This window comes from Hemiscyllium ocellatum, chromosome 3, assembly GCF_020745735.1.
Source record: "Hemiscyllium ocellatum isolate sHemOce1 chromosome 3, sHemOce1.pat.X.cur, whole genome shotgun sequence".
Classification (NCBI taxonomy): Eukaryota; Metazoa; Chordata; class Chondrichthyes; order Orectolobiformes; family Hemiscylliidae; genus Hemiscyllium; species Hemiscyllium ocellatum.
This window is the reverse complement of record NC_083403.1, coordinates 139,170,737-139,193,105: the sequence shown is the minus strand read 5'-3', so window position 1 is coordinate 139,193,105 and position 22,369 is coordinate 139,170,737. Positions and strand designations below refer to the sequence as shown.

Genomic DNA, 22,369 nt, shown 5'->3' with positions numbered 1-22,369 from the left:
CCAAGTGTCTGAAAAGCTGGGGCCATGTGATACTTGTTGACAACAAAACACCAGAAGTAAAACATTTGATGTTCAGACTCCTTACCAAAGTCTTGGGTGAGGGTTTTCTTCAATGAACGCACAGGCGTCTTCAATTCCAACAGTTTCTATGAGACTTCGGCTATCACGTAGAGAACGAATTTCAAAATTAATGATGTAGTCCTTATTGGGCTGGCTTGGCTCCTAAGAGAAAAATCAATAGAGACCACCTTTACTAAAGTAAGTCCACAGAATAAATGATCAACAACATCTTTCTCATAAATTGATAAGTGACAAGTTCATGTATAATGTTGCTGGGACAGTGGTTCAGTGGTTAGCACTGCTACCTCACAGCTCAGGGATCCAGGTTCAATTCCAACCTTGGGTGACTGTGTTGAGTTTGCATTTTGTCCCTGTGTCTGCGTGGGTTTCCACTGGGTGCTCCAGTTTCCTCCCACAATCCAAAGATGGTCCTTTGACTCAAGGCAACTTGGACTCAGCCAGCACTGGCCACATCCCATTAAATAGAACATGTTAAATAATAAAATATTTTCAAAATGCTGGGCTGTGACATTGTCACTGGGTCTGATGACTGAGGTTTTAGAATTGTTATCATATTCACAAACAGCCTCCATGATTCCTCGTGAATATTGGGGTTGAGTGTTTAAAAACAGTTGGACCAATTACACAGAGGCATTTCAAAATAGCAAATAGTTTCTTCATGGATAAGCAGTAGAAAATAAGTAATTAAATTAGAAAAAAGTGCACATGATTAATGATCTTTGCCAACATTAGCTGTACAAATAATCTTCCAATGATTTGCATTTTATATATAATGAATTCTGCATTAAAACATTACCTTCAAAATTTCATCCAAAAGTACAGATTTGATTTCCAAATTTTCAAAACTGCATATATACCCAGATGTTTGAATTGGTTCCTATAAAAATAATTGAACAGTCTAGTATTAAATTCACCAAGAAGAAAATCTGCTGTTGCACAAAATTAGTTTCAATAATGAATGGTGCTCAACACTATCTTTGTTACAAATGAATAGAAGCACAAACTCCAAAAATACATCATGTTCCAAAACAGACCAAGAAAAATTTACAGCTAAAAAAACACAACTTTTGGCAAATACCATAAAACTAAAACATATGTCAGGCTTTCCGAATAAATCTGCATTCAAATAGTACAAGCAAACATTCTAGCAAGCAGGGAGTCTGCCAAAATATACATTTGTGATTGTTTTTTCTTATAAAACCCCTTAAGCTCCTAGTTTATTATGAGTGCCATTACCAATAACTTGATTTGATGAAGTGGAACTTGAGAATGAGTAGCAGCATCAGCCCCTTTAACATTACATACAGATGGGACCTTTAGGTGATGTCAGGAAAGAGATGTTTGGAAGAAGAATTATCCAGCATACACGCCACTAAGATCAGAGCTCAACACTGGAAAGTAGTTACAATTGTCATTCCTTCTGGGACACCCTTATTTACTATCTTACAAACCTATCACCTATGTTTTTTATCCATTGACCATTCACCTGTTAATTTAAAGCTGTATAATGCTCACACTACAGACCAGGGCCACAAATAGTGGGCGGAATGTTCTGTTATGGATTAGCAGTACGGCAAATGTTTTGGTGGGATGGAGCAAGAAATGTCCCCAGCACCATATTTTAAAGACAACCAGCCAAACATTTATGCCCTGCAAGCCAGGAGCATCATTTGGGTTGTTCGAGATGATGCCTACAGCTAGGCATTATGGGCTAATAGCATTCCGTGGCCAACTTGGACCTGCTAACTAGACAGACTTTCATCCATGGCCACATGCATCTACTCTGGAAAGCCTCCGTGATGCATGGCAATTACAGCCCTGCCTTTCTCCTTTGGTCAATTGCTAGGGCAACTTTGACAATCATCACCGAATGTCAATGATGGTATGGCAAGGTGAAAGCTCCCCAAAAAGGACAAAGCAGTAGCTACTCGCTCGAATGCTCAACAAGTACAATGTCCTGTCTGCTACATACAATCAGAAGGCAGGCAGATGGGATTCAATTAGAATGGCACCATGGTCGCCACAGACAGGTTGGGTCAACAGGCCTGTTGCTGTGTTGTAACATTCTATGATCTATAAAGCACATAGAGTCATAGAGATGTACAGCACGGAAACAGACTCTTCGATACAACTCGTCCATGCTGAGCAGATGTCCTAAATATATCTAGTCCCATTTGCCGGCACTTTGGCCCATATCCCTCTAAACCCTTACTAATCATATACCCATTCAAATACCTTTTAAATGTTGTAATTGTACCAGCCTCCACCACTTCCTCTGGCAGCTCATTCCAAACATGCACCTCCGTCTGCATGAAAACATTACCCCTTAAGGTACCTTTTATATCTTTCCCTTCTCAGCTTAAACCTATGGCCTGTACTTCTGGACTCCCCTGACACCGGGGAAAAGGCCTTGACTATTTACCCTATCCCCTCATGGTTTTATAAGACCATAAGACATAGGAATGGAAGTAAGGCCATTCGGCCCATTGAGTCCACTCCGCCATTCAATCATGGCTGATAGGCATTTCAATTCCACTTACCTGCGTTCTCCCCATAGCCCTTAATTCCTTGTGACATCAAGAATTTATCAATCTCTGCCTTGAAAACATTTAGTGTCCCGGCCTCCACTGCACTCTGTGGCAATGAATTCCACATTCATTGGCCCACCACTCTCTGGCTGAAGAAATGTCTTTGCATTTCTGTTCTGAATTACCCCCTCTAATTCTCAGGCTGTGTCCACGGGTCCTAGTCTCCTCACCTAACGGAAACAATTTCCTAGCGTCCACCCTTTCCAAGCCATGTATTATCTTGTAAGTTTCTATTAGATCTCCCCTAATCTTCTAAACTCCAATGAATACAATCCCAGGATCCTCAGCCATTCCTCATATGTTAGACCTACCATTCCAGGGATCATCCGTGTGAATCTCCGCTGGACACGCTGCAGTGCCAGTATATCCTTCCTGAGGTGTGGGGACCAAAACTGGACACATTACTCCAAATGAGGCCTAACCAGAGTTTTATAAAGTCTCAGTACCACAACGGTGCTTTTATATTCCAACCCTCTTGAGATAAATGACAATATTGCATCCGCTTTCTTAATCACGGACTCAACCTGCATGTTTACCTTTAGAGAATCCTCGACGAGTACTCCCAGATCCCTTTGTACTTTGGTTTTATGAATTTTCTCACCATTTAGAAAGTAGTCCATGCTTGTATTCTTTTTTCCATAGTGCAAGACCTCGCATTGCTCACATTGAAATGCATCAGCCATTTCCTGGACCACTCTCCCAAACTGTCTAGATCCTTCTGCAGCCACCCCACTTCCTCAGTACTACCTGCCTGTCCACCCAACTTGGTATCATCGGCAAACTTCGCTAGAATGCCCCAAGTCCCTTCATCCAGATCATTAATATGTAATGTGAACAGCTACGGCCCCAACACTGAACCCTGCGGGACACCACTTGTCACCAGCTGCCATTCCAAAAAAGAACCTTTTATCCAAACTCTCTGCCTTCTGTCAGACAGCCAATTCTCAATCCATACCAGTAGCTCACCTCGAACACCATGGACCCTCACCTTGCTCAGCAGCCTCCCGTGTGGCACCTTATCAAAGGCCTTTTGGAAGTCGAGATAAACCACGTCCACTGGGTTTCCCTGGTCTAACCTACTTGTCACCTCTTCAAAGAATTCCAACAGGTTTGTCAGACACAACCTCCCCTTACTAAATCCATGTTGACTTGTTCTAATCCGACCCTGCTCTTCCAAGAATTTAGAAACCTCATCCTTAATGATGGATTCTAGAATTTTACCAACAACCGAGGTTAGGCTAATTGGCCTGTAATTTTCCATCTTTTGTCTTGATCCTTTCTTGAACAAGGGGGTTACAACAGCAATCTTCCAATCATCCGGGACTTTCCCTGACTCCAGTGACTTTTGAAAGATCTCAAACAATGCCTCCGTTATTTCCTTAGCCACCTCCCTCAGAACTCTAGGATGTAGCCCATCGGGGTCAGGAGATTTATCAATTTTAAGACCTTTTAGCTTTTCTAGCACTTTCTCTTTTGTAACGGCAACCATACTCAACTCAGCCCCAACTCCCTTTAATTGTTGGGATATTACTCATGTCTTCCACTGTGAAGACTGACGCAAAGTACTTGTTAAGTTCTCCTGCTATTTCCTTATCTCCCATCACTAGGCTTCCAGCATCAGTTTGAAGTGGCCCAATGTCTACTTTTGCCTGTCGTTTGTATTGAAATGTATTGAAGTAAACTGGCTAGCCTACCTTCATATTTGATCCTCACCTTCCTTATTTCTCTCTTTGTTATCCTCTGTTTGTTTTTGTTTTTGTTATAGAGGTCTTATAAACCTCTATAAGATCATCCCTCAGCCTCCAACGCGCCAGGGAAAGTAGCCCCAGCCTATTAAGCCTCTCCCTGTAGGTCAAACCCTCCAACTTTGGCAACATTCTTGTAAATCTTTTCTGAACCATTTCAAGTTTCACAACATCCTTCCTATATCAGAGAGACTAGAATTGCATGCAGTTTTCCAAAAGTGGCCTTACCAATGTCCTATACAGCCACAACATGGCCTCCCAACTCCTGCACTCAATGCACTGACCAATAAGGGTAAGCATACCAAAACCTTCTTCACTATCCTATCTACTTGCAACTCCACTTTCATATTGCTTGCTTATGGAGAATTTAATTGGAAATGGGAATTTAATTCTGACCAGCTGTTTTTTTTTTAGTGACCATGTATGAGATGCAAGTGCACACAAAAAGACTTCCTGACATTTGTCATGAGGAAGCTTGATCAGACGTTAGAAGCTCCAAGAACTTAACTGAAAACCCACACTTGTGCAATCTGATTGTTAGCCTCTCATGCAATAAATTCTCCCCCACCCACTTTGCTTCTCACTCACAGGAGTACCACAAGGTTCTGCATGCTATTTCCAGGTGAGGTAGAAGTTTGTGTTCTTCCAAATATACATATTTACTGCTGATTCTTCTAAAGGGGAACTTTCCTTGTCCTGAATACTTTCTCCACAAATTTGATTCCAGGTTCCATAACACTCACCATTCCAGTTTTCCATTCCATAACCACTCCGACACATCTGTGTTAGCCATCTGGACCTTCTCAAAGTTTAATAGACACCTGGAACAGCTTGAGGAGGTTTCAGTCCTCAGGACTAAATATGGCTTTAAATTAAATATTCTCTGCAGCATTAAGTGCTGGCAGTGTAGAATTGAATGTGCTAGTCTTTCCAGAAATGGGAGCATCGGTGTGGGGAGGAGTATTATGAAGTTACAAAGATGATGTGCATTGCTTATGGTGTGGCATCTCAGATAAAGAGTCAGGAAAGGGGTCTTGGGCATAGTGATCATGGCTCTACCTTAGGACCAGAAGGCCAGGTTCAAGTCCCATTTGCCACAAAGTTATTTTTACTCATTCATTCACAGGATGAGAGCATCACTGACTAGGCCAGCATTTACTGCCTATCCCTAATTGCCCAGAGGACAATTGAGAGTCAACCATATTGCTGTGGGTCTGGAGTCACATATAGGCCAGACCCAGGTAAGGATGGCACTTTTTTTTTTAAAGGATATTAGTGAACCAAATAGTTTTTTTTCAAACAACTGACAATGGTTTTGTGGGCATAATGAGACTCTTATTTCCATATTTTTAAATTGATCTCAAATTCCACCATCTGCCACAGTGGGATTCAATCCTACATCCTCAGAACTTACCTGGGTCTCTGGATTTACAATCTAGTGATAAAACCACTAGGCCATAAATGAAAAGCTTGATTTATAAAATCTGTAAAGGCAGTTAGCAAAGGAGTCTTATAGCCTAGCTCAGAATGTCCATGTTCAAGTCACAGCTACCATGGATGTGTGTCACAACATTCTGAACAGGGTGGTAAGATTTTACATACAGTACGTAAAGACAGTCATGTTTTATACTTCACCACCTGGCTTGGAGCTATTTAGCATGGGAAAGGAAAGTATTGCAGTTTTGGATGGATAATTCTGAACCCTTTGTGTAAACCTGATTTTGCTTTCCTCAAGATTCTTAGCTGCCATGGCATGCTGGTTTATACAAGCTTTTCATTCTCTAATTTCTGTTTGTCTCATCTCATTTTCCCTCAGATATTCCCATGTATTTCACATCTTTTAAAAATATTATTGATCTGTAATCATTTAGGTTTAACACAGGGTTTTAACACAACCTGAAAATATGAACGTTTCCATTGTTTACTCACATGCTGCCTGACCTAATGATTGTTTCCAACATTTTCTGTTTCTATTTCTTGAAATATCACATAAGCTTAAGTTCAAGAAATATACATAACAATATGTTCAAAATCTCACCTCAGGATCCAAGTTTCGAAACACATACATTCTGGTCTTCTCCATCATAGCAAACAAATCTGGGTTGTCATTTGCCCACTTCATATCCCACACATCTTTACGCTCAAATTTTAGCTGTTCGCCCACTACTTGCTGCCCTGTACTGTCCACTGTTCTTGTCTCAAGGTCAAAAAATGTCAGAACACCTGCAATATCAATGATGGCAAGGCGGCTAGACAAAAACAGAAAGAGTTACATCATTAGTATTTCCACTGAATTTAGTTCAATGTCTCTATATTCCTTTCTATGACTGTCTTAAGTGATTCTAAAAAAAATTGTGTGTGCAGAAGTAGAATACTGAGAATGATATAAACCTTAAATAAAATAGATGATGCTGGAAATACTCAATAATGCAGCAACTGCAGATTATATAAGGAAACTTTTTTTTTTGCAAAAACAAAATCAGTAATCACTTTGTTTCTAACTAATGGACTGATTTTAAGATTTATGTCCTGCAGCTCCACGTATATGGTGGACATCTGTGGAGATAGAAACAGAGGGTTGACGTTCACATTTTCTTTGAATAAATGCAAGCTGTGTCAAGATTTTTGAAGGTAATTTCAGTGTCGGGCCCAGCAAGATTTCTCGCATCATTACTTCTACATCTACTTCACTCCTTTGGTGTCTCTCACATTCACCTAGCCACATCTTACCGCACATCATTCCCAGAACAATTCACCATTCATTGCCACATCTATCAAAAGACCTCTCACAATCTTTAAAAGACTGCTACGCACCTGGATAAGGGTTGGCATGCTAATCTTGCCCCTCACTGACAACATAATAGCACAGCAGCCACAAACCATGATGCTCATGGTCAAATGGCTGACACTTCCTTGCACATTTTTTCACCCTCATCATTGTTTAACTACCAGGCCTTACAATTTAACTATTATTAACCTCACTCTATCTACACAGCCTCTCTCAGTTACAACTATCTGCCGCCAATTGCCCATGGGAGACCCAGCTCCTGTCATTGTCCAGTAGAGGAATATCACATACAAACAAGCAATCCAACAATTCCGAACATACAACCAACAAAAGCAAACACAGACAAACCAAAAGAAGCTGAAGTTCGCCCCCACAATGCCAAATGTCAACAAAATATTGGCATAATGATAAATGACTATTTTATACTTCACGATAGTCTTCTGTATGCAGCTCTCATCTACTGGACCCCAGTGTCAATCAGGTTCTATCTAGCTAGTAATGCCCAACATAGCTGAGCTCCGTTATGCACAAAAACAATTTTCACCAGCTCAATGTCCTTATCCTTGTCCTCTGAAATGCTGCCATTCCTCTGGTTCCTCAGCATCTATCACATCAACTTGTTACCTGATTCAGTTGTGCAGCAGATGCTCCAACATGCTCTGTTCAGACTAAAGTGAAGGGTCCCCCAGACTGTTTCAAAAGTGGAACTGCATCTTCAGAAGCCCCAACATCTCCATCCACTGATCACACCATCTCAGATCCACATCAAATATGAAACTTATCATTGAATTCATTAGAGTCTATCCCCATACTTACATGATGAAGTGATGTTCCCCTCATCCCATAGCACCCTTAGAAGTTCCACAAGTGATGGGACAGCTTCACCACATAATGTTAAGTCATTCGCTTAACTTATGAGCCATTCAGATAGCAATGTGGGATTTGCAAGAGCAATATATATATATATGTGCTGCTTTTGACCAGCGTTTGATACCTAAGTACATTTACATGACACAAGTTGCAAGTGGACAGATACATGATTGCAAATGAAATATAGCTGGAGTTTGCAAAGGTATGTCTTGGGGTTTTGCCCTTGCAATTTCCTAGCATCCAGCTGACCTGGATCCCCTACTTTTATCTATTAGTGACGCTGATTCTGCCCACCTGAGGATTACCCAATCATCTTCCAGTTGCATTTCACCTCTTTCACATTTAGAGAATGGCAAATGATGTCAGGGAATGCAGCTCATGGTGAATACCATCAGTGTGGGGCTCCATCTGGTTGCTAGGTCCAGGGTTCCACAACCACCCACAAAACCTTTACCTCACTTGACACCGACAGTCCATTTCCTGCCATCCCCTCCATGTGGAGGAACTTCGCTTCCAACTGTCCTCTCTGCTCCTGAACCCTGATATTTCATCTTAATGAGCCCTACTGCTACAGAGGCCATGGTTACAGTCGCAAGCACAATAATATCCTCCTGTAGCCTATCATGCTTTCCAATGCCAATCTGCAAGCTTCCCAGAAACCTGGAATTGCTCTCAATCACTGTCGTCATTCCAACCTCTACAATTGCCTTTGCTGTTTCTCCCCACCAAGCCTCAAGACCACCACCTCTTTTGGCAGTAATTCCCCCCACTTGCTGCCTCTGAAGGCCCCCCTTGCACCTTCTTCATGAATAACAGACAGACTACTAGGACAGTATTCATCCAAGACCTCTGAACAACTTCAGTATAGTTCCTAGACATGACTGACCAGACCCGAAGAAGGGTTACACCCAGAATGTCGACTTCTTCACCTCTTGATGCTGCCTGGCTTGCTGTGTTCTTCCAGCCTCCTGCCTGTCTACTTTGGATTTCAGCATCTGCAGTTTATTTGTCTCAGACCTGTGTATTTGCAGCTCCCTGACTGACAATTTTTTAAAATGTATTCATTTGTGGGATGTGGGCATTGCTGGCCGGCCAGTATTTATTGCCTGCCCCTAGTCATCCTTGAGAAGGTGGTGGTGAGCTGCTTTCTTGAACTGCTGCAGTCCACCTGCTGTGGGTTAACCCACAATGCCATTAGGGAGGAAATTCCAGGATTTTGACCCACTGACGGTGAAGGAACAGCGATATAATTCCAAGTCAGGATGGTGAGTGGCTTGGAAGGGAACTTGAACATGGGGGTGTTCCCTTGTATCTGCTGCCTTTGTCCTTCTCGACGTAAGTGGTCGTGGGTTTGGAAGGTATGCGTTTCCCCGACTGCAGATGCAGGCCCTACAAGATTGACTGTTGCCCACTCCCCGGAATGTAGTCAAACAGATCGCCTGAACATTAGCATCCCAACTGACAATGAACGCGGAAAAGCCCCTGGCTTGTGTCCGTGCAATCAAGAGTTACGGGAAAAGGGCAGACAAGGGGACGTGAGAAATGTCAGATCAGCTATGATCCTACTGGTCAGCAGAATAAGCTTGAAGAGCCAAACAGCCTACTCCTGTTTTTATTTCTCATAGTTTTACCACGACCCCTGACCAATTGTTCCCTCCCCTCCGGACTGATTACAGAGAAGACAAATCCCCACTTGGTTACTTGGTTGATCACGTAGTGTGTTGTTGCACAGGCAGTTGGAAGGTGGCGGGGACAGGAACACTCATTACAAACTTGAAATATTAACTCTTTCTCTCCTCAGATGCTGCAGACTTGCTGAAATTTTCCAGAATTTTCTGTTCATATTTCAGACTTGCCCCAGTCTTTTGTTTTTAAACCATAATCTCTTTTATCATTTAATTTATTCTGTCGGCCACTTTGTAACAGACTTTCTCTTGTTTACTTCTTGCCTTTGCACTTCGCTAAAAAAAAATTAGATTTCTGACTTCTTCCAGTTCTGAAAAATGGTTATCAAACAGAAATGTTAATTTTCTTTGTCACTGCAAAGTTACTGCACGTCCACCATTATTTGCTCAAATTTTTAAAGTATTTTTTTCAAGTTCAAGTAATGGCCTTCGGCAGTTTCCAGTTTCTATTAAAATAAATAATTATCACTGGATATTCCATGCAAGGACTGCCACAAACACTACGTAGGACAAACAGGAAGAAAGTTAGCCACCAAGATACATGAACACCAGCTAGCCACAAAAAGACACGACCCTCTCTCCCTCGTAGCCCTACACACGGAGGAAAAAAAAACCACCATTTCGACTGGGACAACACATCTATCCTGGGACAGGCTAAGCAAAGACATGCCAGAGAATTCCTAGAGGCCTGGCATTCCAACCACAACGCCATAAACAAACACATAGATCTAGATGCCATCTATCAACCCCTCAGAAAACGATCAGGAAATGACATCACCACAAACCCCAGGAACCCCATCCAGGACTAACATATAAATAGAAAGCAGAAGACATCAGCTTCATTTCACTTGGAGTTCACCACTGATGATGTTACCTAGCCAGGTAATGAAACATCTGGATATCAAACCTACAGTTCAGCAAGCGAACCTACACCCTAAATCACTGGCTATTTTTCCAGCATTCATAAAATTGCCATTATATCCAATGAAGTCCATTTAATTGAATAACTAATGAAAAAATGAAACAGGGGAATAAAATTTTCATGTCTCAATCTCTGTTTTACCTTCTCCAATGACAGCTGTCCCAGTTAAATTATTTGTTAAATAAATGAACATCTAAATCAATATATGGGGATTTTGACATTTAAGACTGCTTCGTCGATATTTTAATCTTTTCCAAACCATGCGTTTAACTTTTTTTATATGGACTTTTACAGTGGTGTGAAAATTACACAGGAATTAATTTAGTGATTTCAGTCTTTAAAACCTCTGTGGGTGTTTGGACTTAGGTATTTCTGGAAAACGTGACAAGTGTTTATGTTTAGATGTGCCAACAACCTTATTAAATACTAATACAATACTATAGTGGCCATGCTCTTCTTTTGTGAGCTGTATTAAAAAAAAATTGTTGTGCTACATTGTATTTGCTTTTGTAATGAAGTAAAGAACAAAATATTACTTTCAGCTATTCTTGACAACTGGGCGACCACATTTCGGGGGCTGGAACTAGAATCTAGTTTACAACATATTAACTTCTTGCCAAACCTGCAAGAATAGTTCAAATGGATGAATGGAAACATCAACTGAATTGATAAAATTATTTGATAAACCCATTACTTATTTTTGCACTGTTATGACCCAGATTTCGAGTAAAAAGTGAGGTCTGCAGATGCTGGAGATCAGAGCTGAAAATGTGTTGCTGGTTAAAGCACAGCAGGTTAGGCAGCATCCAAGGAACAGGAAATTCGACCTTTCGGGCCAGAGCCCAATGAAGGGCTCTGGCCCAAAACGTCGAATTTCCTGTTCCTTGGATGCTGCCTAACCTGCTGTGCTTTAACCAGCAACACATTTTCAGCTATGACCCAGATTTCACCCAGTAGGTTTGAAGGAGTGAGGAATTCCCACACAAGAAACAGAAAGATATGTGGATGCTGGAAATCAGAAACAAAAACAAAAACTGCTGGAAAAGCTCAACAGATCTGTGGAGAAAAAGCAGAGTTAATGTTCAGGTCCAGTGACCTTTCTTCAGAACCAAGAAATTCCCATGGAGCTGCTGGAGAATTAGGTGCTGTTTAAATCAAGTATTCTGACTTTAAAGTTTACAAGTCTATTCCTTGAGCTACCAACAACTCACCAAGATATTTTGAGGTGAGTGCATATCAAGAAATGCTTCTTCAGTGAAACTGACAGGCTTGGAAACCACTAAACTGTGAAAGTGAAGAGCAGCAGCCATTGCCAAATTAAAGGCTACTGCTCACAGTCCTCCTCAGAAAGTACACAGTGCTCAACTGGTAGATGGCAATTTCTTCGAAGATTCTTCACCTGTCTTTCATTTCAGTCATCTTTAGCTACACTTCCTAGCTAGTAGATCTCACCTTGGAATGGAAAAAGATTATGCAGCTCAATCTTGAACATTTCATGAAGAACAAGAAGAGCAAGATCTGATCAAGGACAGTAGTGGGAGACTATGTACTGAGTCGGAAGAGATAGGAGAGGTCTTGAATGAGTACTTTTCCTCAGTATTTACAAATGAGAGGGACCGTATTGTTGAAGAGGAGAGTATGAAACAGACTGGTAAGCTAGAGGGGATACTTGTTAGGAAGAAAGATGTGTTGGGCATTTTCAAAAACTTGAGGATAGACAAGTCCCCCGGGCCTGACGGGACATATCCTAGGATTACGTGGGAAGCAAGAGAGGAAATTACAGAGCCGTTGGCAATGGTCTTTTCGTCTCCACTGTCAATGGGGGTGGTACCAGGGCACTGGAGAGTGGTGAATGTTGTGCCCCAATTCAAAAAAGGGAATAGGGATAACCCCGGGAATGACAGGCCAGTTAATCTTACTTTGGTGAAAGGCAAAGTAATGGAAAGGGTACTGAGGGATAGGATTTATGAGTATCTGGAAAGACACTGCTTGATTAGGGACAGCCAGCATGGATTTGTGAGGGGTAGGTCTTGCCTTACAAGTCTTATTGAATTCTTTGAGGAGGTGACCAAGCATGTGGATGAGGGTAGAGCAGTGGATGTAGTGCACATGGATTTTAGTAAGGCATTTGATAAGGTTCCCCATGGTAGGCTTATGCGGAAAGTCAGGAGGCATGGATAGTGGGAAATTTGGCCAGTTGGATAGAGAACTGGCTAACCGGTCAAAGTCAGAGAGTGGTGGTAGATGGTAAATATTCAGCCTGGAGCCCAGTTACAAGTGGAGTTCCGCAGGGATCAGTTCTGGGTCCTCTGCTGTTTGTAATTTTTATTAATGACTTGGAAGAGGGAGTCGAAGGGTGGGTCAGTAAATTTGCAGACGATACGAAGATTGGTGGAGTTGTGGATAGTAAGGAGGGCTGTTGTCGGCTGCAAAGGGACTTAGATATGATGCAGAGCTGGGCTGAGGAGTGGCAGATGGAGTTCAATCCTGTCAAGTGTGAGGTTGTCCATTTTGGAAGGACAAATAAGAATACGGAAAACAGGGTTAACGTTAGGGTTCTTAGTAAGGTGGAGGAGCAGAGGGATCTTGGGGTCTATGTTCATAGCTCTTTGAAAGTTGCCACTCAGGTGGATAGAGCTTGTAAGGCCTATAGTGTATTAGCGTTCATTAGCAGAGGGACTGAATTCAAGAGTCGTGAGGTGATGTTGCAGCTGTACAGGACCTTGGTAAGGCCACATTTGGAGTACTGTGTGCAGTTCTGGTCGCCTCACTTTAGGAAAGATGTGGAAGTTTTGGAGAGGGTGCAGAGGAGATTTACCAGGATGTTGCCTGGAATGGAGAATAGGTCGTACGAGGATAGGTTGAGAGTGTTAGGCCTTTTCTCATTGGAACGGCGAAGGATGAGGGGTGACTTGATCGAGGTTTATAAGATGATCAGGGGAATAGATAGAGGAGACAGTTAGAGACTTTTTCCCTAGGTACAACAGAGTCTTACAAGGGGACATGAATTTAAGGTGAAGGGTGGAAGGTATAGGGGGATGTCAGGGGTAAGTTCTTTACTCAGAGTGGTGAGGCATGGTATGCGCTGCCTGTCAGAGTGGCAGAGTCAGAATCATTGGTGACCTTTAAGCGGCAATTGGATAGATACATGGATAGGTGCTTAAGCTAGGACAAATGTTCGGCACAACATCTTGGGCTGAAGGGCCTGTTCTGTGTTGTATTGTTCTATGTTCTAGCACCAACAGCAATATACAATAAATAGTAGCTGTTTAAGCGACAACAGTATTGGTTGCCATTTCCGCACTCACTACCTCTTTGCTGGGCACAGGGGATTAAAATAAACATCCTGCTCCAAGGAGAAGAACACCCATTCCTCCCCAACACAGAGAATTAGCTTCCACAACATTGATGAGCACCAAAGGCTCAGGAAGCTGATATTTTGATGGCAGACCATTCCCAAGATCTGCAGCTTCCAAGAATAAGACCTCAGTTGAAATGATTTGATTCCATTCCTGTTTGAAGGCAAGGTACTCATCAAACACGGCACATGTGTCACATGCCTCCAACTCTACATGTCTCCAATTTTACAGGGGCCAATACAGGCAACAAGTAACCCCTCACCTTTGGGTCTATTCAGGCCCTTAAATGGACAATTAATTGCTCCCACCCTTATCACACATTATATACAACTGAAGAAGGGCCACACCACATGTAGAGCTGAAAAATGTGTTGCTGGAAAAGCGCAGCAGGTCAGGTAGCATCAAAGGAGCAGGAGAATCGACGTTTCGGGCATAAGCCCTGCTTCAGGAAACCACACATAGCTGATGGCAACTTTTATCGCACAGGCTGGTGTTGGACAAGGGATCAACATCATTTGTAGGTTCTACTGCATATAACCCAACATCCCCTCCTCCTACCCACCCACATTCCCCTTCCTCTCCATCTCCACCCCGCCCCCCCGCCCAACCACCAAACCCCTGGCTGTGCGATGGCAGCTTTACATATGATGATCTACAACCAAGTAGGATGCAATGTGTAACGACTTACAGGAAAAAACTTTTAAAAATCAATTCCATTATTTCTTTATGAAAAAGACTCACCTGGAATTACAGTTCAATGATAATTGATAACTTCTGTAGTTGAACAAATACTTTTGTAACAGACTAACATTTGGTAAACTATATTTCTGAATTTTCCCTGATTCACGACCCTGCAAAATACAAAGCATTGTAACTAATTGTGCGCACATAATTGGTCAAAAAAATTGTAGAAGCATTTTCTCTTCAGTATTCTAACTATCAGACCTGATATTATTAATTATATTTCCTAAACACAACCTTGCTACCAATCTTCTCACCCAGCCACATAATCAGAAAAGCTGGACAGCTGCAGGATGTTTATTTATTTCTAAAATTTAAATAATCAGACAAGAGGTGCATTTAATGAAAACACATAAAACAAAATCAAATTTTGATCAGCTCTTCTTCAGTCCTCAAGTATCAAGTATCCTTCACTTATTGCTGGAGTCAGACTAAGCCGCACTCTGTTCGAGTACATTAAGGTACGGGATTAGTAAATGAAATCTTCCAAAGTGATTCTCGGTAACATTGTAAAATGATGTATGATACAATGAAACATGAGGGGATATTAATTAATTCAAATTACAAAAGGTTGGTCAAACAGGTAGGTTTTATGAAGTGTCTTAATGGAAAAAAGTTAGGACAGCAGAGAGGTGTAGGAAGGGACTTCCAGTTCAGGGGCCGCGAATGCTGGAATAATTATAATTGGGAATGTGACAGGCTAGAATTAGAGGATATATAATTAGAATTAGAGGCATATATCCCAGACTGTTGCAGGGCTGGAGGAGCTTAGAGAGATAGACAGGAGCAAGACTATGAAGGGATTTCAAAACAAGGATGAGATCAAAATGCCCATTTTGACATCATTGTGAGCACAAAGCTAATAGGAAATAGAGCTTATGGTGAGTCAAGATATTTGCAGCAAAGCTTTAGATGACCATTAGCGTACAGAAGGGATTGGGTTGGAATAGGAGAAGTCCCAAAAGCATGAATGAGGGTTTCAGCAGCAGGTTAATTGAGACAGTGTGAAATTGGGTGAAGTCACAGAGGTGGAAATAGGCAGAAGCTGCATGAGATAAGACTACATCATTGTAAGACATTTGATACAATAGCCATCTAGTGTTAGCAGATAAGTTAAGGATCTTGTCTTAGATATTCGCTTGGGTACAACATATGGCATTATTTCAATAAGTGGTTGTAGCATTTCACACTTACGGTTCTGTACGTACTGTTTAATATCAAACCAAAGGCCAGCATTACTCCAGTTAGCTCAACTTGATATTTCTGCCTTTTTTTACATGCATTTCTTCAATCTCTTTAAAGGCAGACTGACTAAACACTTAAACAAACATTTAAACAAACCCATCTAAGAAGCATTGAACTGTTTTATTTAGTAGCAAGTGAACTGCATCAGCCATTGCTCAGCTGATAACACTTTTATCTCTAAATCAGAAGTTGTATCCCACTCCAGTCTTGAATCCAACAAGTTTCCACTCTAGTGCAGCAGCTATATTACAAGTGATTACAAATTAAAAGCAGATAATTGACTGCACAGAGCATCGGGAAACTGGATGTTATGAAAACGGTAGCATAAATTTACATCTCTTTTTCAGACATACAGATGAGATTTACTTTATTCAATCAGCACAACTATCAGTCACAATGACCAAACTTCAGTTCTCCACACCAGTAGTTAATCTTGATTTGAACAAAATAACTTTTAACTTTGGTATTCCAACGCTGTTGTAAACCTTTCTTGATCTTACTGCCTCTGTATATCCTGGCCTCCTTTATTAATCTTCCTCTTATTCAGTGTTAAAAATGTAGCAGATAGTTTGAGGTGTTCCTCATCTGCCATGACATCTCAAAAATCGGTTTCTTCAAGGATACAAGCTTAAGCCATTGATTTTTTTAACTGGCCATCTAATTCCACATTATCCTTTAAAAAAGAACTTGTGTAGATCCAGAAGACAATTTCTGTGAAAGAATTGTACAAGAATTCAAAAGCACAGCAATAGTGCCAACCTAAATAGGAATCCCACCTTGTGCACGATGTGAGATTCCAGCAAGTGATAATATAAAGAGGTTAACAGACTAAAAGGTTGTGATTTCTATGCAAGGCCAGAGAGGACAGGAAATTGTCTGTGTGAAAGTCACCTTATTTTCCAAAAATGAAGACAACCCCACATATACAGAATCTCACTTAATTTAGCATCCTGCACACACCAATTAGATGCTAATCTAGCAGGATTTGGCATGTAGACGGTGAGTCTTGTGATGGGCAAAAAAAGATACATCTGCCATGATAAATCCGAAGTTGCTGGAAGGATTCTGCCCAGTTCAAGCTACAAAAATATGTTGGCTTGTTATATCGCTGGTAGGCACCAAGGTGAAAACTTCAAACATCACCAAAATTGAGCCAGACCTACTGGAACGTTGAGAGCTGGGTACATATCTCAATGCTGTTAAACAAAAATCTAACGTAGCATCAATCATAGCATGCTGGCTCCCCATTTAGTTAAGCAGAGCAGCCTACCTACTAGGCGAAAGTGAGGACTGCAGATGCTGGAGATCACAATCAAGATTAGAGTGGTGCTGGAAAAGCACAGCAGGTCAGGCAGCATTTGAGGAGCAGGAAAATCGACATTTCAGGCAAAAGCACTTCCTGATGAAGGGCTTTTGCCCGAAACGTCGATTTTCCTTCTCCTCGAATGCTGCCTGACTTGCTGTGCTTTTCCAGCACCATCTTACCGACTGGTCAAACTCACATGCTAAGTTTAGCACTTGGCAAGTGAGGCTTTGAGGTAATCTGTAATGAGACCCTAAAACAGTGGAAGACCATAATTTACATGACTCATTTATCACTTTTAAATGCTGTCAGTTTGTTTTCTATACCATATTCCCTGGTGTGCCATTTTCCTTCTCCCTCAGCAGCAAAAGGCTGCAACTCCCTGTTAATAAAAATTGTGCTTTTGTGTTAAAAGGACGAACGCTAGGAACACATGGTTTCCTCACAATGCTACTCACACCTTGGCATTGTGCAGAGGATACCAGCATTGTAGTGTCATCAATATGGCCAAGCTACTGACAGCATAATCTCCTTTCCTTTTATACTGAGCCACATAGCTCCAGCCAGAAATGTATGTGTTCATCCTACTGGTCATATTAGAATTTCAGCAGGTTAGTTAGCTCCTGAGAAATAGGATTCAACCATCCAAATGTCTCATCTAACAACTCAGTTATGAAGTTAGTGAACATGAAAATATATTAGTAAAGTAAAAAGAGTGTTTTAAAGCAAAATATTTATTAAAACCATCTTATATTAAACAGGTATTTCTAAATTAAATGGAAAATGGCCTTACCACAATCAATATTTTGTCAGAAGCGGTGATACAGCAGATAGCATCCTTTGTTGTCTAAGGGAAAACAAATACAAGAGTACAAAATTAGGCTTGAATCTCAATGTTGTCCCATTCTAAATTAAACATTACATAAAAAATCAGCAAGTACATTTAATGTCATGTCTTCAATCCAATGCTTTCCCCATCCCCAATATACAAAATTATCTCAGAGTTAACTCTGAGATCTAACTCAGATAATTTCTAATACAAGATTGAACAAAATTAATCCATGTGTTAGAGAGCAGACGCAAACAATTTCAGCAAAGTACTATTCCCAGCCAATTAAATGGCTCCCTGACATGCCAGCCCACTTTCATAAAGTACAGATGCATTCACTCACCTTGACCATTTGAGTGAGGTTATTAAATCTTTAACAGAATGACTGTCAGGATCAGGAAGCCAGACTCAATACAAATTACCTTGTCAAATACTCCAATTCTCTCTGAGGCTTAGTTTTGAAAGCTTCCTGCCTCCCAGTGATAGAAACATGATTTCTTCCTGACTTCACTTCTCTAGTGTGTCCAGTTCAGTGCCACTAAAAAGAGAAGGAGCCACGAACATTCCCCCTTCAACACCATCGGAAAAAAGCTTGCAACTCCCTCATTATAGAAATCGTGTCTTTCAAAAAGGAAGGCATGGTTTCTTCACAACACTACTCACCCCTGCAATGTGCAGAGGATGCTGGCAGAGGAATGGAGTCAATGTGGCCTTTGCCCATCAGGGAAATATTTGAGTTGTGTGTATTGTATATATAGATAGATAGATATATAAAAGCTGCCAATTGGGCAAGTCAGATTCCCAAAGTGAACCCTGTTGTGATAGCCCCTAAGTTTGACCTTAGCTATTTGTTTACCATAGTGCGCTTAACATATTCATGAAAGACTACCAATGTAACTTTAACAAAGAACAAAATTTATTACACACAAAGAAAATAAAACAAGCTATGTTATGCTGCTCAATAACTGTCAGAAATGGTTTCATTACAAAAATGTTAATACTGCACAGTGGCACATTACATCGCAATGCTCTGCCAGGCCACTTTGTGTACAAGGACATCACCTCCCAATACCTCAGGACATGATCCATGAGCAGTGACAACTTCTACCTTCTGTCAATAGGAGTTGGCATCAGCAAAACACTAGTCTCACCACATCATCACACATCTTGAACCAACATATCTAGTTCAGGACCTCACTCTTCTACTCGTTTCTGAACTATTCACTCAAGGTTTTAGAAATCTAACTTAGGTGCACATTAGTAAACCTCCAAACAATCCAACAATCACAGAACTCAAAAATGAAACTAAAAACATATCTTTCCCTTCCTCATAAACCCGACATAGGGATACAAACTAAACATAAACCATTCATTGTTCTTCCTCTGTGGAACTCAAGCTCCCAAATACTAATCACCTTCAGCAAACCACCTCATTTCTTAGAGTCCAAACTCATGGCAATTCAGTCTTCATGTTCAAAAACCAGGCAAATGAATTTCATTTTTAAAGTATTCAACCAACACAAAGTACTCCAACTATATGCTCTCATAAGGTGACTCCTGGATACAGAATTTTGAAAATACAGATCTCTAATCTGACATATATTCTTTTTTCTATATCCTTATGAGTAGAACATACATAACAGTTATGCAAACACATGATGTCAAGGGGATTACTCAATTTAAGATCCTTGTGGGCGGCACGGTGGCACAGTGGTTAGCACTGCTGCCTCACAGCGCCCGAGACCCGGGTTCAATTTCCGACTCAGGTGACTGTGTGGAGTTTGCACGTTCTCCCCATGTCTGCGTGGGTTTCCTCCGGGTGCTCCAGTTTCCTCCCACAGTCCAAAGATGTGCGGGTCAGGTGAATTGGCCATGCTAAATTGCCCGTAGTGTGAGGTAAGGGGTAAAAATAGGGGTATGGGTAGGTTGCGCTTCGGAAGGTCGGTGTGGACTTGTTGGGCCGAAGGGCCTGTTTCCACACTGTAAGTAATCTAATCTAATCTAATCTTAACCCAAAAGACCATAAAGTCGAAGGTGTAGTAGGCCATTTGGCCCACTGAACCTGTTCCACCATTCAATTTCTATCTTATAACCCTCAATTCCACTTTCCTGCCTTTAAAAATGCACTGATCTTCAACAGCTGGCTTTGCTCATTCTCAATTAGCTGTAAGATTCACAAGCTGTCAAAATTTAAACAAGGGTCCCAAATGTACTGCGAAAGTCCAGTTTAACTATGATAATAAAGTACCTTCCCCGGACAGAAATGGGTCATAGGAACATTAAGTAAAAGTATGTGTGGCAAATAGACATATTACTTAAGTGTTTTACAAACTTTTTAAATCTCTCAATGACATTCTAGCATTCTCCCAGAAACAAGTCAGCAACACAAACGAGGTGCAGTTATTTCATCAAATACAAAAGCAACAATTACCGACAAAGTTTTGCTGAAATCCACAGTACTGTCTCCTGTAACTGATGATTCATCATCAACGTGATAAATTCTGTTTGTATGAGAAAGAAAAAAATCAAGTTTCTTTGTTAGAAATTTTCCTTCAAAAATTAAAGATGCCAGAGTATCCAGAGTGCAAATATTAGTTTATAAACAACAAAAAACATAAACATTATTCTACAATTAAATTTAAAGAGAATTAACACATGAATGATTTTGTCATAATCAATTACTGGCTATTAAGATTCCAATGAGACAGAAAATTAAGATGTCATCCTAAAAGCTGTTGTCAAATTCCATTTCACAAGATAAATTCAGACTTTTATTGAAAACTAACCTCCAAATACAAAGTACAATTCTCGACATCACACACTGAGGGAGACAGTGATGAGACCATGTGCATGTTGGTACAGCAGACAGTAGAAAGAAACAGAAAAGGAAAATACCTATCTTACATCAGATAATTTTACACATTTCATTCAAATAAATGGAATTAAAAATTCACTTTGAAGCTTGTCTTCATTGCTGTAAAGACAACAAAGAACAGTGGCTACCTGCATAGTAGGATCATAATTCTTTAACTAAAGCATTTTGCACAAGACATTAAAGTGAATTTTAAAAAGAAAGTGACTGTTTTACTAAAGGCAACAACTCATGTAACATTTTCACAGGAGTCGTCAATCCTCCAAGAGGTGCTTCTTTGTGCATGACTCTATATAGTGAATGCCAGCAGAGAAATCAATCATAGGGAGATTTATGACCAAATCCAGCCTGCCCTTAATCAACATTTATTTGCATACAGAGGCACCAGCCAGCAATCAAGAAAAGGAACTGTGGCTGATGCTAACATTGTCTGACACATCCTTCTGTAAAGCTAACTTTGTTGTATCGCTAAAAATTGAGAACACTAACCTTTCCCGCCCCTCCTTCCTTGTTCGTGCTACCTGGTTGATTTCCATTGCTGTGAGTTTCTTGGCGACACGATATTGCCAGATGTAAAATGCTTCCTTAGAGGCCACAATTACATGTGTTTTTGTCATGGCTATAAATAGTGGATCTAAAGCAAAAATAATAGTGTTATTATAAGACAGTTTAAAAGTCAATTAGAAATTAACTTTGGCAATAATACCATTATAAATCCAACATAGCCAGCAATGTTGTGTTTCACTGTGCCTTATGTTTGTTGAATCTTGTGTACTTAAAACATCATTAACAAATTTTTGTTTGAAGATTTACACTTGCAAGGTGTGTGTGCGCATGTGTGTATTACTTTCATGAAGGTTAGTTTCATATCTCTGTACTGTTCATACCTTCTATAAATAATCTTTACATCTTTGCAATAAACTAGCTCATTAGATGTTACTTAAAGAACCTAGTTGACTAGTTTCTGATGCTCCATTTTATCTATGTCTGAAATGAACTCATTATCTCCATTTTAAAAATTCAAACTTTGTTGTGAACAATGGGAGAGTGGAACAAGGATTCAATTCTGTACCCCCTAAATCAGTCATAACAATGAGAAAAAATAAATTAATGAAAAAATACGCTCATGATACATTCCAATACAATACCAAACAAAGTCATGTTTGGATCATTTTTTTCTTTAACAAGAATCATTTAACACAATGAAATAATAGCTGCTCTTTATTAATCATGAATTAAAGTTTTGTTCCTATTATACATCAGCTTGATTTAGTTGTCTGCATTCTTGGTTTGGAACGATCTAACAATATGTCAGAACTATAACATAAATTCTAAACTGAG

At 40.5% G+C, this 22,369-nt stretch overlaps 1 protein-coding gene across 1 annotated transcript in view; it reads right to left on the bottom strand.

The window, feature by feature from the left end:
- Positions 1 to 22,369, bottom strand: part of wdr35 (WD repeat domain 35) — a 102,884-nt gene that overhangs the window by 38,001 nt on the left and 42,514 nt on the right. Inside the window, exons 12-18 of the mRNA XM_060853877.1 lie at positions 21,518 to 21,662; positions 20,588 to 20,657; positions 18,121 to 18,174; positions 14,780 to 14,889; positions 6,453 to 6,663; positions 878 to 958; positions 86 to 222 (exon numbers count right to left, since the gene is read on the bottom strand). Coding sequence (XP_060709860.1) covers positions 86 to 222; positions 878 to 958; positions 6,453 to 6,663; positions 14,780 to 14,889; positions 18,121 to 18,174; positions 20,588 to 20,657; positions 21,518 to 21,662 — 808 coding nt within the window. The remainder of the gene's footprint in view (positions 1 to 85; positions 223 to 877; positions 959 to 6,452; positions 6,664 to 14,779; positions 14,890 to 18,120; positions 18,175 to 20,587; positions 20,658 to 21,517; positions 21,663 to 22,369) is intronic.